This window comes from Lycorma delicatula, chromosome 7, assembly GCF_047948215.1.
Source record: "Lycorma delicatula isolate Av1 chromosome 7, ASM4794821v1, whole genome shotgun sequence".
Classification (NCBI taxonomy): domain Eukaryota; kingdom Metazoa; phylum Arthropoda; class Insecta; order Hemiptera; family Fulgoridae; genus Lycorma; species Lycorma delicatula.
This window is the reverse complement of record NC_134461.1, coordinates 52,323,211-52,341,766: the sequence shown is the minus strand read 5'-3', so window position 1 is coordinate 52,341,766 and position 18,556 is coordinate 52,323,211. Positions and strand designations below refer to the sequence as shown.

Genomic DNA, 18,556 nt, shown 5'->3' with positions numbered 1-18,556 from the left:
AAAAAAAGTTACAATCAGTGCACTGAATGAGTGCATTGAATGTAAGTGTCTTGTGTAAACCTCATTAATTTTATTAATGCAGCAGTTTCTACATTTTATATGCATGTGGGTGCTGTGAATGAAACTTTTATTACCTTAAAAAGTATATTACAGTTTTCTCAATGGAAACGGATCATGTGTTTCATTGTTCCCAACCTCGAATACTAAGAGGTAAGTTTTACTGCAAGAATATTTAAACAGTATTACAGATCAACAGTCTTGTATTGAACATGCATGTTAAATGTAGTAACTGTCAGAGAACAGTCTCATATCTTTGGTTAAGAAAAGTATTGTCTATCCAGAATTTTGTGGTATTGGGAACTATCCAATCAGGCACCTGCTGAAAGATGGTTATCTTAGATGCCAAGCTACATTCAGTTTCATCATTTTTTATTTGCTGGTAGGTATTATATCTTTTTAATTTGACATTTAATTATAATCTTCATTGTTAGGTATTAAAAAATTATATTTAATTCCTTTCTTGTAATGAAAGCATATAACCAGTTTTGATGTATAATTTAATTTAGATAAACTGTAACAAATGTTTTAGTTATCAGTATTATTTTGATTATCAGTACTGAAATATATAATGATGAGAATAAAATTTTGTTATATGTTAAATAAAAAAATTGATGTGTGGAACCTTTTTAATAAGTGTGCAAAAACACTTAAGTGGGAAATTTAGATAAATTTGTGGAAATTAGCTGCAATAAAATGCATCAGACTTCAGGCTAGTTTTCTTCTGATTTTTTGTGATTATATCACATTTGTGATAAATCTGCAAAATTTGTTTTTTATTTCATACAGTTTTAAAAAACTTCAGGGAATTCCTGAACTTCTAATTTTTTTAAATTTGGTTTTTGATACTCACCAATTTTTAATATTTTTTTTTTGCAGGTTCTTTTACACTGTGTGCTCTTTCTGGTAAAATTATGTTCAGGGATATTGTGTATATCACATATGATTATACAGTTCGAATACAAGATGGTTGGATGATTTTTCGATGGTGGAGAGCCTATGTTCCTAAAGATGTCTCTGAAGGTGTGTAGTCTATGTTAGATCATGTAATATTATTATTTTTCTGTTAATTAAAAAAAGGCTATTATATTAATTATTGCCATAAATTATTATTAATTTTTACTGTGATTTTATAAAAAATTAATTTTAATTTTTTGTTATAACAAATTGAAAGTATTAGTGTCTTATTGAATGTTGTAAATTTAGGTTAAGACAATCATAATTTATGATTAAATGTAAAATATGTTTTTGTTCTAATATCTGTATTTATGATTTGATTTTTTAATAAAATTCTTTTTTCTTCAAGCAATTCTCTTGATTGAAACTTTTTATATTCTTCTGCCTCCTCTATGAATCATGAGACTTTGCCGTCGGTGAGGGGGCTTGAGTGCTCAGGGATACAGAGTAGCTGGACCGAAGGTGCAACCATATCGGAGGTATCTGTTGAGAGCCAGACTAAGGAATGATTCCTGAAAGAGGGCAGCAGCTCTTTCAGTAGTTGTTAGGGGCGTGAGTCAGAATGACTTAAACGGCCATATCAACATCACTCAGTCCTCTGAGTACTGCGCAGCTGAAAGCAATGGAAAACTACAGCTGTTTTTTTCCAAGAAAATGTGGCTCTCTGCATTTTCATATAGCAATGATGGAGGCGTCTTCCTTGGTAAAATATTCCGGAGGTAAACTAGTCCCCTGTTCGGATCTCTGGGTGGGGACTACTAAGGAAGGGGTCACCAGAAAATTAAAAAATAACATTCTACGAATCGGAGCGTGGAATGTTAGAAGTTTAAAAAAGGTTGGTAGGCTAGAAAATTTAAAAAGGGAAATGGATAGGATAAATGTGGATGTAGTAGGAATTAGTGAGGTTCGGTGGGAAGAGGAAGGCGACTTTTGGTCAGGTGATTTTAGAATAATTAACTCAGCTTCAAATAATGGGCAGGCAGGAGTAGGTTTCATAATGAACAAGAAGATAGGGAAGAGAGTAGAGTATTTCAAAATGCATAGCTATAGAATCATTGTAATAAGGATAAAATCAAAACCTAAACCGACGATTGTTAACGTCTATATGCCTACAAGCGCCCATGATGATGATGATGATGATGAGGTAGAGTGTGTATACGAAGAGATTGATGAAGCAATTAAACACGTAAAAGGAGATGAAAATTTAATAATAGTTGGAGATTGGAATGCAAGCATTAGAAAAGGCAAGGAAGGAAATATAGTGGGGGAATATGGGCTGGGCAAAAGGAATGAAAGAGGGGACCGACTTATAGAGTTTTGCACGAAGTATAATTTAGTAATTGCCAACACCCAATTTAAAAATCATAAAAGAAGAATATACACTTGGAAAAAGCCAGGTGATACTGCAAGGTATCAGATAGATTATATCATGGTTAAGCAAAGATTTAGAAATCAACTCGTTGACTGCAAAACTTATCCTGGAGCAGACATTGATAGTGACCAAAATTTGGTGATAATGAAATGTAGATTGGGGTTTAAAAACCTGAAGAAAAGGTGTCAGATGAATCGGTGGAATTTAGAGAAGCTTGAGGAAGAGGAGGTAAAGAAGATTTTTGAGGAGGACATCGCAAGAGGTCTGAGTAAAAAAGATAAGGTAGAAAATGTAGAAGAAGAATGGGAGAATGTTAAAAAGGAAATCCTTAAATCAGCAGAAGCGAACTTAGGCAGAATAAAGAGAACTGGTAGAAAACCTTGGGTTTCAGATGATATATTGCAGCTGATGGATGAACGTAGAAAATGTAAGAATGCTAGTGATGAAGAAAGTAAAAGGAACTATCGACAATTAAGAAATGCTATAAACAGGAAGTGCAAACTGGCGAAAGAAGAGTGGATTAAAGAAAAGTGTTCAGAAGTGGAAAGAGAAATGAACATTGGTAAAATAGACAGAGCATATAGGAAAGTTAAGGAAAATTTTGGGGTACATAAATTATAATCTAATAATGTGTTAAACAAAGATGGTACACCAATATATAATACGAAAGGTAAAGTCGATAGATGGGTGGAATATATTGAAGAGTTATACTGAGGAAATGAATTAGAAAATGGTGTTATAGAGGAAGAAGAGGAAGTTGAGGAGGATGAAATGGGAGAAACAATACTGAGTTCTGAATTTAAGAGAGCATTAAAAGATTTAAATGGCAGAAAGGCTCCTGGAATAGACGGAATACCTGTAGAATTACTACGCAGTGCAGGTGAGGAAGCGATTGATAGATTATACAAACTGGTGTGTAATATTTATGAAAAAGGGGAATTTCCGTCAGACTTCAAAAAAAGTGTTATAGTCATGATATCAAAGAAAGCAGGGGCAGATAAATGTGAAGAATACAGAACAATTAGTTCTAGTCATGCATCAAAAATCTTAACTAGAATTCTATACAGAAGAATTGACAGGAGAGTAGGAGAAGACCAATTTGGTTTCAGTAAAAGTATAGGGACAAGGGAAGCAATTTTAGGCCTCAGATTAATAGTAGAAGGAAGATTAAAGAAAAACAAACCAACATACTTGGCGTTTATAGACCCAGAATAGGCATTCGATAACGTAGACTGGAATAAAATGTTCAGCATTTAAAAAAAATTAGGGTTCAAATACAGAGATAGAAGAACAATTGCTAACATGTACAGGAACCAAACAGCAACAGTAACAATTGAAGAACATAAGAAAGAAGCCGTAATAAGAAAGGGAGTCTGACAAGGATGTTCCCTATCTCCGTTACTTTTTAATCTTTACATGGAACTAGCAGTTAATGATGTTAAAGAACAATTTAGATTCGGAGTAACAGTACAAGGTGAAAAGATAAAGATGCTACGATTTGCTGATGATATAGTAATTCTAGCCGAGAGTAAAAAGGATTTAGAAGAAACAATGAACGGCATAGATGAAGTCCTACGCAAGAACTATCGCATGAAAATAAACAAGAACAAAACAAAAGTAATGAAATGTAGTAGAAATAACAAAGATGGACCACTGAATGTGAAAATAGGAGGACAAAAGATTATGGAGGTAGAAGAATTTTGTTATTTGGGAAGTAGAATTACTAAAGATGGACGAAGCAGGAGCGATATAAAATGCCGAATAGCACAAGCTAAACGAGCCTTCAGTAAGAAATATAATTTGTTTACATCAAAAATTAATTTAAATGTCAGGAAAAGATTTTTGAAAGTGTATGTTTGGAGTGTCGCTTTATATGGAAGTGAAACTTGGACAATTGGAGTATCTGAGAAGAAAAGATTAGAAGCTTTTGAAATGTGGTGCTATAGGAGAATGTTAAAAATCAGATGGGTGGATAAAGTGACAAATGAAGAGGTATTGCGGCAAATAGATGAAGAAAGAAGCATTTGGAAAAATATAGTTATAAGAAGAGACAGACTTATAGGCCACATACTAAGGCATCCTGGAATAGTCACTTTAATATTGGAAGGACAGGTAGAAGGGAAAAATTGTGTAGGCAGGCTACGTTTGGAATATGTAAAACAAATTGTTAGGGATGTAGCATGTAGATGTATACTGAAATGAAACGACTAGCACTAGATAGGGAATCTTGGAGAGCTGCATCAAACCAGTCAAATGACTGAAGACAAAAAAAAATAAAAATATTTTTCTGTTCATATTAAAAGCCAACATCTATTGGTTTAAATTATAATCATTACACTTTTTAATAGAGATTATCAAAATTCTCTTTTTGGCTTGCTTATTTATCTCTACAAGTGTCATTTTCTGAGTCTGATTCCTGGCCTAGTGATCTAACATTTCTATCTAATAATCTTTACCCCCTAGTAATCAAACCCCTTTCAGGGGTTTGGCAAAACTATACATACAACTACAACAAAAAAGTTCATGTGAACAAATGTTGCATCTTGCTTCATTTTTTCTCTTCCCCATTTTGTGTTTTTTCTGTAAAAATTTTTATCTTAACCTTTTGCACTCTTTTGTCGAATACAGTTTGACATCATAATTTATCAATACCACTCCTTTGTCAAGTATAACTCAACAGTGAAATTTACACGAAGCATTCCTTTGTTGAGCATGGCTCAACATTTTTAAACTAACTGCTAGGGAGTACATGTTGAGATCTGAGAGAGTGAAGATGCCTTGTTCGAGCTCTGTTTTTGTCATACAATTGTGCTTTCATTTTCAATTATTTGACTTTATGTTATTAGTTGTTTTATTGGTGGTTTTATGCTATTTGTTCATGTTTTTATTAGTTTTTTGTGTTTTTGTTGGATAGTACCGTTTTAGTTAGCTTCCATACAGGCTACTCCTGACCTAATTACCAATGTATTTTTTGTGACTATTTAATTTAATTTAATTCAAACATTTTCCTTGTGTTTTGTTTTTTATTTGTTGTTAATTTAACTATTTTCTGTGTTTTTATTTAATATTTGTAAGTATAGCCTACGGTTGCTAGGGTATATTTATTGTAGTTACCCATCTGATTTATATTTATATTACTTGTTTATGGTCACCTTGTAACAGTTCCTAAGTCGAACAACTCTGTTGATATTGACTTAGAAAAACTTTTTTTATTTATTTTTTTGATCAGTTGTTTGATATGGGGAAATTGTGGTGAAAAATTCTCTCACGCAGTGTTAGTTTGTAATTATGACTGAACGTGATCGATCTGGAGGTAGGTCCCCTCCTATGGAAGAGGGATTTACTACTGTAGAAAGGCGGCGATCTAGTAGGATGCCAGGTGTTGGTGTTGTCCGTGAGGTCCTTTTGGCCGACAGCGGTACTGATAGTACGTCGAGCTACAACCGTGAATCATATCGCCGGTCGGTAGCTCGGCAATTAGAGGCTGCCAGACGACTGTACAGGTGGATGTATCCGAGCATCGTCAACAATGTGCTGTATATGCAGTTGAGCGATATTGATTTTATTGGAAGTGACATTGAACTCCCTCCACTGCCGGTTTCTTTTGTTGAGAGGATTGGGAGGTGGTGGGACGATCGTACACAGAATTTTTCTGAACGGTTCGAGACATTGTGTTGTCGGATGATGTGAACATCTTGTTGGTGTGCAGAGGTCAGGGAGAGGACCTTCACATCTGGGTCCAGGACATAGGAGACGTGGCTACCATGTTAAGACAGCAAATATTGGACAAAGTTGAAGGCATCATGGTTGCAGCGGGTACACTTACTCATTGATGTTGACCCTCAAGGATGATGACTCAAGGATGTTGACCCTTAGCTCAGAGGAGGGTTTGGTGCGTGAGATGTGCAAAGTTGTTGGTGGTTTGGTTATCATCAATGTCCTCTCCCTGAGGGCATCATATGGTGAAAAGCAAAATTGGCAACGGTGGTGGTCCCTCCTCTGCTGGCGACAGAATTATTGAAGGTTAGCCGAATTAATCGGGTGGTTGCCCAGAAGGTCTGATGAAGAATGTTGCTATCAGTGTTGGGGTAAAGGGCACCAGGCAGGAACCTGCAATGGTCCTGACAGAAGGGGGCGATGTTTCAACTGTGGGGCATCTCCATAAGGACTGTCCAATGGAGGCTGAGTGTTTGCACTGCAATGCCCATGGGCACACTCTTGGGGTCGTGGCTGCAGGGCTGGTGCCCAGAAATCAATTCTGTTGTCTTCACTTTTGGAATGAATTTAAGGTTGGGACAGCCCCGTCCAGGAGGGATGGGCCGCTTAGGTGTTCCACCCTCGATAATTGGGTGGGGACTCCCTTGTGGCTTCAGATTTTGGGGGGTAAAGAAGACTAGTTCTGATGAGGAATCCCCCCAGGAGTTCCTCACCAGAGGCAAGGTGTAAAGACCAGAGTTCTGGTGGGGGGACACCTTTGGGATTTCTCATTAGAGGCATGGTGTATCACCAAAAGACTGAGTCCCAGCCTTGAGATGAAAGCATCTCCTGGAGCTGAGTTAAGGCTTTAGTTGTGTGTCCAGCTCCAGGTGGGGGATAATAAATGACGCACTCAAAAACTAATCACTACTATGCACAGAGATTCAAAAATGAACTCACATCTGTTTGTAAGATTGTAAACCCATGTAATATCAATATTCAATATTGATACAATTGAAAATTAATCATTTTACCCGTAATTACGTTCCTGATGTGAGGTTTTGTATTCTGTGAGTCAGTATAACATCTACAGTCATTTTTGTAATTGATATTGAAAATGTGAGTTTCATGATAATAGTGAAAAAAATTCTATTATAATTTTGAAGAAAGTGATCAAGAAAATCCTATTTTTGACAATTATAGTAAAAGTGAAGGTAGTGATGATGAAATAGTTGAACCTCAAGGTAGATTTACTCCTATCATTCCAGAAATCTGGGTTTACACCCAAATTGTTTCAACAAATATCACACTGAAAAAAATTACGTAACTGACTTTTAAGTCCTATTTTTTCATTAAATGAAGGTTTTTTGTAAAAAGATTTTAATTATTTTGATATAAGCAATTTTACCATAACCAGCCATAAATTTAGTTAATAGCTGAGAGGGAACTAAGTGATCAATATTTCATGATTGGAGGATAAATGGTTAAAAACAAATTGAGATATTGTTATGAAATTTGGTTATTATCCAACAACAAACATCTTGTACAAAATAAATATGAAAATTGTATCCTTTAAAATTCCAAAATGACAGCTATTAATAGTTCTTAATTATTTACTGTATAAGTAAAATGTAAAAATATTAGTGTTATTGAATTATGTTTTATATACAAGGGCTATTTGGAAGATAACTTTCAATTTGTTTAAAAAAACACCAATTGATAAAAATCAATTTATTATATACATTTTATAGTTAAATCTTTTAGCTTCTTTTCTACATAATTGCCTTGCAAAAGTAAGGCACTTATCATATCTGTAAGCAAGTTTTTGTATATCCTCGTCCTAAAACTATTACCTGTTAATTAAGCCAGTTAGTATTACTGTTTTTCAGCTCCTTGCAATAGAACTGAAAGTTAATTTTTGAATAGCCCTGAATTGAAATAATGCTGAAACTTAATGCAAGGTGTTGCAGAAATTGAGAAGGGCCTTACAAAACAAATGATGCAGCATACTGAGTTCAGGCATCGTTTTTCTTCATGAAAATGCTTGTCAGCATACTGAAGTACACAACACCAGATCGATAGTTTCAAATGGGAGTTGATTAATTATCCTCCATATAGCTCTGATTTGACTCCCAGTGATTATCACTATTTCCTGAAAATGAAAAATAGTTGGTGATGCTGCATTTTGAAAATAACGAGGAGTTGATAACTGTGTTACTACCTGGGTTAATTCACAGGCGGCAGTTTTATGACAAGGGTATTCTAAAGTTTGTTTATAGAAATGACAAGTGTCTTAATTTGGATGGCAGTTATGTAAAACAGTAGCTAAAAGGTGTAACTGTTAGATGTATGTAATAAATTGGTTTTTTATCAATTGGTATTTTTTAATAACGAATTTGAATTCAATAATGAATTTTTCAAGTAGCCCTATAAAATGTTAAGTCTTTCATTGTGAACAAACTGATACATCATTTGTTCAAATTGGTTGTTAAGTAGCTGAGATATGGCTGAAACTGTTAGTGGATCGCAAAAATTATGCTTGAAAGTAGGCACAAAATTGTCAAACTGTATAACTTTTTGTAGTCTGTCATCTGTCTCTCTAATCTTTAAAAACTATGTTCTTGTATTTTTTTTTTATCAATCCTCTGATTTGAGTCATCATTATCTTAGTAAATGTAACCTTATGAAATATATATTTACATACAAATTACACAACACTGATGTATTAGATAAACAATATAATAGAAGTTGACACTTTTGAACTGGATTCTAAATTTGTATTTGCCGAACTCAGAAAACCTGTCAGCAATAACATCAGCTAATGTCGAGGTGAAACAGTAGAATTATTACTGAAGATGGTTTTAAGAGCACCTGAAAATGTTTTCAAATAAATGATTAAAAAGATTGCATTTATTGAATTTGATTCAATTTGTTATTTCTAAAGTTAATAGTTTATTACTTTTAGTTAATAGTTCATTTAAATGTACTAGCAGAAAAATATATGTAATATTTATCGTGGAATTATACACAGCACTATTAAATAAAAACAGAAAAGAAATCCAATAATCCAAAAGGAAGAAAAATTAGAAGAAATCATTCACTATTTTTTCATTTATTGCTTTTTTATAAATTAAAAAAAAAAATTTTCCACATTTATTTTGAAATTTTGATTTTTATATTGGCTTAATCTTTTTGTTGTTTTGGGTTTCTTATTCTTTTTTTTTCGTAATAATTGTTTATTAATTACCAAAGTTTTATGTTTCAGATTTATCTCATTCAGATACTCGACTATCTGTTATGTTAAATGGTTTTGAATTGCATATTTATAATCGATGTGCTGTTTATGGACATCTAGAAAGAGTTTTTGGATTAGAACCAAATATTTTTCCTAGTGATGTCCATGAATTCTCTAGATCAGACCCAGGTATGAGTATTATTTAAAATTGAGTTTAATTTGATACGTAAACTACTATTTTTTTTCATTTATAGTTCACATTTAATCCACTGAGATTTTGCTATGGAACATTTTCATACTCTCCTTCCATTTGTTCTAGGAAGGTTTAATGTCCACAAAAGCCCTTTTTAATCATCTTACTTAAAATTTGTATTTTAACATTTAAAATATGATTTACTTATAACATCTTTAAATATTTTGATTAAAATGTATTATTTACATGATGCTTTTGTAAAGCATTCTTAAATGTAATGTATTAATACTTTCTTGTTCTAACCTAATTCTGACTAATAGTTCAGTAGTAAAAAATGTAGGACAAATGACTACAAATTAATGAAATTAATTGTTGTATTGATTTATTTTGAGTGTGATTTAAATAGTTCAGCAGTGAATGTGGGCAAATATGAAGAACGAATCATTATTATTATTACTGATGATGAAACAGTTGACTATATGCAGGATAGCAGTTACTTCTCGTATTTAAAATGAAATGTTAGATTGTATATGTGAGTTGTTAGAGTATGTATATTTATATACACATCATATTTACTCAATTCTAAGATGTACTCCCATTTTAAAAATTCATTATTTGAAATAAAAAAGATTTGTAATTAAAGGAAAAAATATAAACACATAATTTTATAACAATATAATTCAATTTAAGTTTATTACAGTAGAAAATACCTATATTATTAAGTACCTATTTGTATCTGAGAAGTCACTTTTATATTCATTTTTATTATCACTTTCTGCTTCTGAATCAGTGCAATTTTTATTTGCATCTTTGCAAATGTTGGACTAACTTTTCTGGGATTGTTAGTCTCAGAACAACAATCCCATGGGTTTGTTCAATAGTTTTATTTTTTATTTCTTTGGTTAAATAACCTCCAAATGCATCTAGTATTAGCATATTAGGGGATAGTTTACGTAGAAATCTACATCTATTCCATACCACATCCAACCAATCCTTCATAAGATCTGCTTTCATTTTCATCAAGCGTTGCTTTTGTGTTATGAATACAATATCACTGGGAAATTGTTCATTTTTTGGCATTGTTTTTCTATTTAGTTTTAAATATGGTGGTAATTTTTTACCATCAGTTGTACACATAACATTACCATAATTCAGTGTTTTTCATAGCCAGTTGTAACGACTTTAATTTCCTCTTATCAAAAAAAATATGTGTCTCATCAGCATTACCAAAGTGATTAAATTGATAGTTTTTCTTTTTAAATTGAATTGCTTATGTTTGAAAATTTGTTAACTTCTGTTCAAAATCTACTGGAAGCTTGTGATAAATTGAATGATCATATCGAAAAAATAATGATTCTTAGAATTGAATAAGTACAGTATATATTTAATATATGAAATACAAATCACCAAAACACAGTATTTAGATAGTTAAACTGACATTATTAATTTTCAATAACCAGTTTTTGCAGTATCCTGCATTTTCAGTTGATATTAAGTTCTATTTTTATTATATTAAAACTTATTATTTTTAATGATTTATCATTTGTCACTTGTGTTCTTCAGTAATGAACAAGTACTGCCAGGTACACATATGTTTATAATGTAATTTAAAATTTGACAGTAGAAAATACTATAATTTCTGAAAAAAAAAAATCATTAAATAGAATAAGTTTTAATGTAATAAATATAGAATTTAATATCAACTGAAGCTACTGCAAAAACATGTTATTGGAAATAATTAAGGTAAATTTAACTTATCTAATTACTGTGTTTTGGTAGTTTATATTTCATTTAGTATTAAATATTATTAGGACAGTGATCAAAGTTTTATTGAATTATTTGAATATTCAAAAAAGAAAAAAAAATATTTCAACAATCTAATTGGACTTTTAATAGCCTATATTAAGTATATTGATTTAAAGGAGGTGTTGTATTTTACCTTTGTGTTGCATTTCTGAATTTCATTTATTTTCTATGATGCAAAATATTTTTCAAGTGGCAGTGGCTGAAATTCATTATATAAGTTCAAGCTTGATGTTATGTCTGCCATTTAATAATTAATACATGATTAAGCCAGATTAGAGAGATTCTATTGTTATATTTTTTCCAAAAATCTCTTGAATATGGAAATAACAATCATGTATTAGATATTTAAGAGTGATTTAATGATAAAACATAAATTAAACCATTTTGATAATTGTATTTTGTACTCCGGTGTAAAGTTAACTATGTTTGTTCTTTCTTAATTGGAAATTAATTTATTTGACCATTATTTAATTTTCATTGCATTATCAAAGATCTTTAGGTAAAATAACTAGTGTTGCATTAGTATTTTATGTAGATCTTTCAGTTTTGGTCATAGTGTTCTCTTGTTATTTTCATTTACCACCTTTATGTTGAAATGTTTGATTGTATAAAGACAATAATAACAAAATGCAACAGTAAGAACTTTCTTAAAAACAAGTACAAATTCAATTAATCCTTTTGATTTTTGTGTAATTTGTTTTACTGATAATGAAATGTTAAATTTTAAAGTATTTCTGATTTTTATTAGTTTTTTGTGTTTCTATTTTCATTTCATTACATTTTTCAGAACGACAGTCTCAGGTATCTCTAAGTAGGCGAGAAAGGCCGCAACCTGGAGCCGGTTCGCTTGGGAAAAGTTGGCGAGATCTTATTCCTGTTATTAAAGTAGATGTGTCTTCTGTAAGAGCTTTCAAAAATATGTTTATTTTGTGTTTGTTATTCTTATTATTTTATTTATATGTTGTTATTGTGGTACATTTTTTCATTGTAACTTAGTTGTATTAAGGTGAATCTGATACCAAAACCAAGTATTTTAATTTCATTTGTTTGTGGTCGTGTTCTGAATAATCTGGTTAAGGTTTTAATTAATGAGATTGTTTTCTGTTATTTTGAAAATTTGTAAATTAATAATAATAATGGTAAAAAAGTATATTTGTACATTAATTCTTTCATAACTTACATGTGATGCTTGTAATTCTACATCACTTTTCAGTGCTCTTCTAGTTTAAAATTGTAAAACTCGTTTATCTGTTAATTTAAAATAAATTGTTTTATGATTTAATTTATCATTAAGCTTAAAGCTTACTTTTGAAAATGTGATCTTAGCATTTTCTTACAGGTGAAAAATTGCCAAGCTTGGCTGGGATTTGATCCTGGCTGGGATTAGAATTTCATTGAAGAATTTAACTACCCAGGAACAAAAAAAAAAAATTGTCCCTGGCTGGTTATTAATTATTTAGTATGTATTGTAGGTATATTTATCTGCTCATGTAAACTTCTGCCGACATTTGAGGTAGGACAAAAATGATTATCTACCTTCATTACTGTAGTGCAGTCATAATGTAATGCATCTTGCCATATCCTTTGTTTTGTGTAACAGTTTATGTGGTGGCATCTGTGAGGATCAAACTGTTTGTAAGGTAATAACTTATACTTCATTTTTTATAACCTTTTACATTATATTATAACCTTTTTTTTTTGTAAATTGAATATGTTTTTCCCGCCACTTAACAAATTTTTGAATGCAGTAAAGAAAAAATTTAGGTGAATTATTCTTCATTCATTGCTGGACTGTCTCCTTTATCATTTGTGTTGAAATGAGTATTTTGCCCTTTTTGAATTTAGGTGGTATCATTTGAGGCGTTGAGTAGCATTTCACTACTTCAATATTCCACTAACAGTTTATAGAAGTTTGGAAGGAAATTTAGATATTGTTTTTACACACTGCTAGTAAAAAATAAGTGAATATAAAATATAAAGCCTTTTTCATAAAACATCTTTTACATTTAAAATAATCATTTACTTGTGAACAATTTCAGTTTTCTGTTATAAAATAATTCATTTTTGTGTAATTAGTTCACTTTGTCTGTTACTTATATTTCACTGCATATTCATATCTGTTTCTTTTTAAATATTTTCTCTAGTGGTTTTGTCCTGTACATCAATGGACAATTTTGTTCTTTCCAGACTACTAATGTGTATATTATGTATTATCTTATTTATATTATGCCTTCTACTTCAGTAATGTTTGAGTTAGCATTTTTGGTTTATTCAACAGGGTCGTTTAGTGTTTGGCAATAGGCTTGTTCCTACTACTCTCTCAATTCTTGTTGAAGATGCTCATTTTGTATATTCAACAAAACCTGCTGCTTCCAGACTTGATCATTTTATGCACTTTGCCAAATGTAAAGCAGAGAATTTTAAGGTATGCAAATAACATAGTTTTTCCATAATTTTTATTGCTGTTAATATTTGTGTTACTTTTAAACTAATTTTGGTTTTATTAATGAATATGTGTTATTTATTGTTTGTTAAAAAGAATATTGATGTACATTAAAAGTATGAGGGTACTGTATTAGTTCATCACTTAAGCAATCAAATCATGGTAGATTCAAAACACAAAAATGATATACATAAAAAATCCTTTATAATGTGCACTGAATCAGACAAGGAAATGTTAGTTATATTCTTTATTTAATTTTGCAATGGAATAAACTTTATATGAGCTGAAAAAATTGGATCATTAGTTTTGGTTAGGATAAAAACAAATTATTGGATTTGATGGATATTTTTACTAATAAAAAATAAAAAATGTGAGTATCTGTACTGCATTTTCAGTTGGCTTAAAAGTGAAGCTGAAAAGGTTTGTCTGTAAATGAGTGATAAAAAAAATTGTTCAAGATTGGATTTTGAAGAAGAAAGTAAAGATCTCAAAGTTGGGAACTATAATTTCAAAAGAATAGGGAAATCTAATTACCAGAAAAACAAAAATTGAACTGAAAACAGCTTGCAACAGATGGGTGTTACGGGCTTGAAAAACCTGTTATTAGATATATTTTTTTATTTCCAGTTAAATTAAAAATAATATATATATAAAGCAATTCTTTACTCTATATATTTAGACTGAAATGTGAAGACTTAATTCGTTACCTCTGTTACAAATACATAGACCTGTAGTCTTGTGTTCCAGGACCAGACTTACCCTAAAAACTGATGTTGGTTTGATCTATACTCAATCAATATCAGATCCCATAATATATAAACAATTTCAGTATTTTGTTTAACTTTTTTTTATTCAACCTTCATCCACTTATATTCATTTTGTTGCTAAGGCATTCAGAACTATTTCTTTTTCATTGTCTAAGTGTTGGTTCTAGTGAGGTCTTTTTTTTTTTTGATGCAGTCTTGTTCAGTCTACATTTTGACACAGTTTAGCTAGTAAAAGTATGCTTGTTAAATTATTTTTACCATAAAATGACAAATAAGGCATAAATTTACAAAAAAAAAAAAAAAAAAATGCATTACATTGTTATTGAAAAGGAGTGCAAGGTTACTTGCCAGATTGGCTTTGCCCACTATCAATTTATATGATCTTTTAGATTCTTTACAAATATATCTAATAATTGATTAAGCGAGTAATTGAGTACATTATAATTTTTAAAAATATAAAAGCTTTATTGACAGGAAACTAATCATTCTGATTTAAAATTTTCTCATCCGAGTAAATAATAATTTACTCACTGGAATAAATGATGGATTTTCATATAACTCTTATAATAATTTATTAGATTTAATGTAATATTTAATTGTGCGACTGCAGATTTGTATTCTCTGTAATAAAACATGTGGTGTGGAATTAATATATGGAATATTTGTATCACAATATTTATACCATAAATACAATTTTATTACTCGTAACTGAAGATGTTCAAGGAACTTTTTAAGTAATAATAGTAAGTTTACAGTTCTGCCATTATAGACTTTGAAGTACAAACTTCTCTGCTTTCCCATGTGAGATAATGAACTCATCCTTTCATTATAAATCTAATTACACTAAAATTTGAAAAAATAAATACCTGGAATTACATATACCAGTGATACTAATCTGTTTAGTTTTCTGTTAATTTAATGGAGTTTATTTGAAAACATAATAAATACAAGAATAGTACAGTATCTGCATTTTAAAGCCTGATATTTCAGTCGCAATAGAGTTTTCTTGTGAAAAACTTTACTATCAAGGTAGCTTGCTACATATCTTTCCTATAAAAAAGGATGGTACATGGGTGTTTGTTCATTGTATGTGCTCATATTTTGATTTTAGCTGCTATTGATGCAGAGCAAACCAATGGTGGTACGCCAGGTGACTGTGTGCAGTGCACGAATGATTCATTCATTTTAACAATTTGTACGTCATTTACTAAGCATTTGGCATCTTTGGTATGAATACAATTGTATAAATTAAGTTTCCACTTACCAACAATTTAAAAAGTGTAAATCCTAGTACTTTCAGAGCTTTTACTCCGTCTTCAGGGATTTTCTAAAAGATGTTAGTTTAAATTCAAATCAATAATCGTTTTTAAATTAAACTGTTATGTTCATAATAGTCGGTAATCAAGAATAAAATTAATTCGTACTTCAATAAGACACTAATGTCATGTTTGTAAGATGTTTGCAACTATTATGATAATAATCACAAACGAATAGTATTACTAATATTTATAGTATTATTATATTTATATATTTTTAGTGTATTAGTACATTTATACTAATAGAATTATAGTAGTACTAATAATATAAGATAATAGTCGCAAACATCTTACAAACATAACATTACTGTCTTATTGACGTACGAATTAATTATTCTTGATGACCGACTATTATGAACATAACAGTTTAATTTAAAAATGATTATTGATTTGAATTTAAATTAAAATCTTTTAGAAAATTCCTGAGGGTGGACTAACAGCTCCGAAAGTACTAGAATTTACACTTTTTAAATTGTTGGTAAGTGAAAACTTAATTTATACTTCTTGAACAATTCATTCATTTGAACAATTTATACTTGTTGATACAAATTAACTATCTAAAACTATATTTGTGTTTTGGGAATAAAAAAGGAAAACATTGGGGTTAGAGCTGTGTTAAAAAATCGCAACTCAAGAAACAGCTAAAAATGTTCAAGATTTTGAAGCTTTTCATTGTAAAAGCTAAATTATATGCTAAATTCATGAATGTTATTTAGTTTTACAGTTGGCAGACATTTAACAAAATCATGTGTAATGAAACTTAAACCATGTAACATTTCTGTGGCAGGCCCTAGGCCTGCTTTTTATCTAGTTAATAATATTACTTAAAATAATTTACAGCTTGATTCTTCTGTAAATTTTGCGATCTACATCGATTTTTTGTACTATTTTGGATATATACTTTCAAAAAAATATTTTTTTGCTTGCATACATGTAACATTTTATATAGGGTTAAAACCTTAAAAATGATATAAAATTAGAATTAAAGAATAATTTGCCATACAGCATAGTTTTTTGATCTTAGTATGTCCTATTGTGGTGACACACTGCGGCATACTTTCTCCATATATGTCCTATATATACTATCTCTGTATATGCTTTAGATTGAATAAAAGTATTCCTAACAGTCTAAAAATAAAAGCTACGTTATGACAACAGGAATGTCATTTTATGAAAAAGGGTGGCACTGAGAATGTTGCTTCAGAGAGGAAATATATAGTTTTTTATTTTTCCAGAGAAAAATTTAGGTCTGCGTGAAAATTGAATTTAAAAAATAAGGAAGAGTAAATATTATTATAAAAATTTATAACAAACCTGATACATAATAAGAGAAAAGAGTGCCTGAAATGTATTATGCTTGTATATTATATACTCTAGAAAAGAAAGAGGTCCAGTATTAAGATATATCTGGGGAAGGGAGAATAAGCATATCAATATTCAGAGGATTTTCCAAGCTTAGGTGGGTAGACCAGATAGTTATGACTTGTATAATATTCAGGTATTAGTGGAAGAAATGAAGGTGGAACCGTTTTATTGATGAGATATAAGACTATTGAGCTTCAAGTGACTGTAAAAATAAGTAAGGAATATTTCTTGTGAGTTAGTGGGCCATTTAAAGATTCTGGAATTGAAACTGCTGTCTGTAAAGTGCACACAGAAAAAAATGAACTCTATCATTGGAGTTCAAACATATATACAAGTATGAGTATTTATATAAGTATGAGGTCTGTACTGAGGTGATGTTCTATAATAACCATAAAGTTAACTTTACCTTTTTCTAAAAGATAGTTTAGATTCCAAACTCTTTTAGTGTGAATTTTTTTCTTCACAAATATTTTCCACCCTTTTGTTTGTTAAATTTATGGAATAATGTACATAGTGGAACATTTTGTTAAAACACATGGTTTAACAACATGATTTTTAGTATATAACAAATTTTCAGTAAATCTCAGCAAAGATTTACAGTGACTTTAATAAAGTGAATTTAAAAAAAAGACTTCTGCATTGAAAATGATCTTCAGAAATTAAAAAAAAAAAGAAAGTATTTTAATCATCTTTAAAAATCTGTTTTTAAATGTACTTAAAAGCCAATTAAAAAAAACAAAAACCACTTAAAAATTATAGAACGTTAAAATTTTCAGTACTGAGATGAGAGGTAAAAAAATTTTTATCATTAATGTTCCATGTTTTCTTCAAATGAATTGAAAGGTTTAAAAATAAGATAGAAAATTACCTTAGAAAAACTTGCTAGAAAAAGTTTTATTGGAGTTTAAAACTAATTTTTTTTCTCGTGTGGTTCATAAGAATAATTCATCAAGGACAAGTTTTTTTATTCCATAATTGATATTGCAGTTATTTTTGTTTATATATTCATGTGTGTTTTGCGTTCTGATATTAGCAGGAATATTTTATATTTTTAACAGGTTATTTTAGCACCTAGTCCTAAATATACTGGAATGGCGGATGATCCACCTAGATATATGGGAGAAGGATTTGTTGTACTATCTTCAAATAATGTTGAGCTGTACTATTATATGGATGAACCAGGTAATTATTTACTTGGTCTGAAAGACATAACATATATTTAAAGGTATCTGATAATTACTGTAGGATTTAAGTTGTGCGACATTTTTTTCTGTTGTTTGGCAACGTTCTCTGAAAAAATACTATTAATTATGAAAAATATTTAGTGGCCTCATAAAGTGGTTGCATTA

General features: G+C 30.4%; 1 protein-coding gene across 1 annotated transcript in view; it reads left to right on the top strand.

Moving 5' to 3' along the window:
- The window catches only part of tweek (transmembrane protein KIAA1109 homolog tweek), a 260,309-nt gene that overhangs the window by 9,689 nt on the left and 232,064 nt on the right, over positions 1-18,556 (top strand). The window contains exons 3-7 of the mRNA XM_075370220.1: positions 937-1,080; positions 9,348-9,506; positions 12,104-12,216; positions 13,595-13,741; positions 18,266-18,389. Coding sequence (XP_075226335.1) covers positions 937-1,080; positions 9,348-9,506; positions 12,104-12,216; positions 13,595-13,741; positions 18,266-18,389 — 687 coding nt within the window. The remainder of the gene's footprint in view (positions 1-936; positions 1,081-9,347; positions 9,507-12,103; positions 12,217-13,594; positions 13,742-18,265; positions 18,390-18,556) is intronic.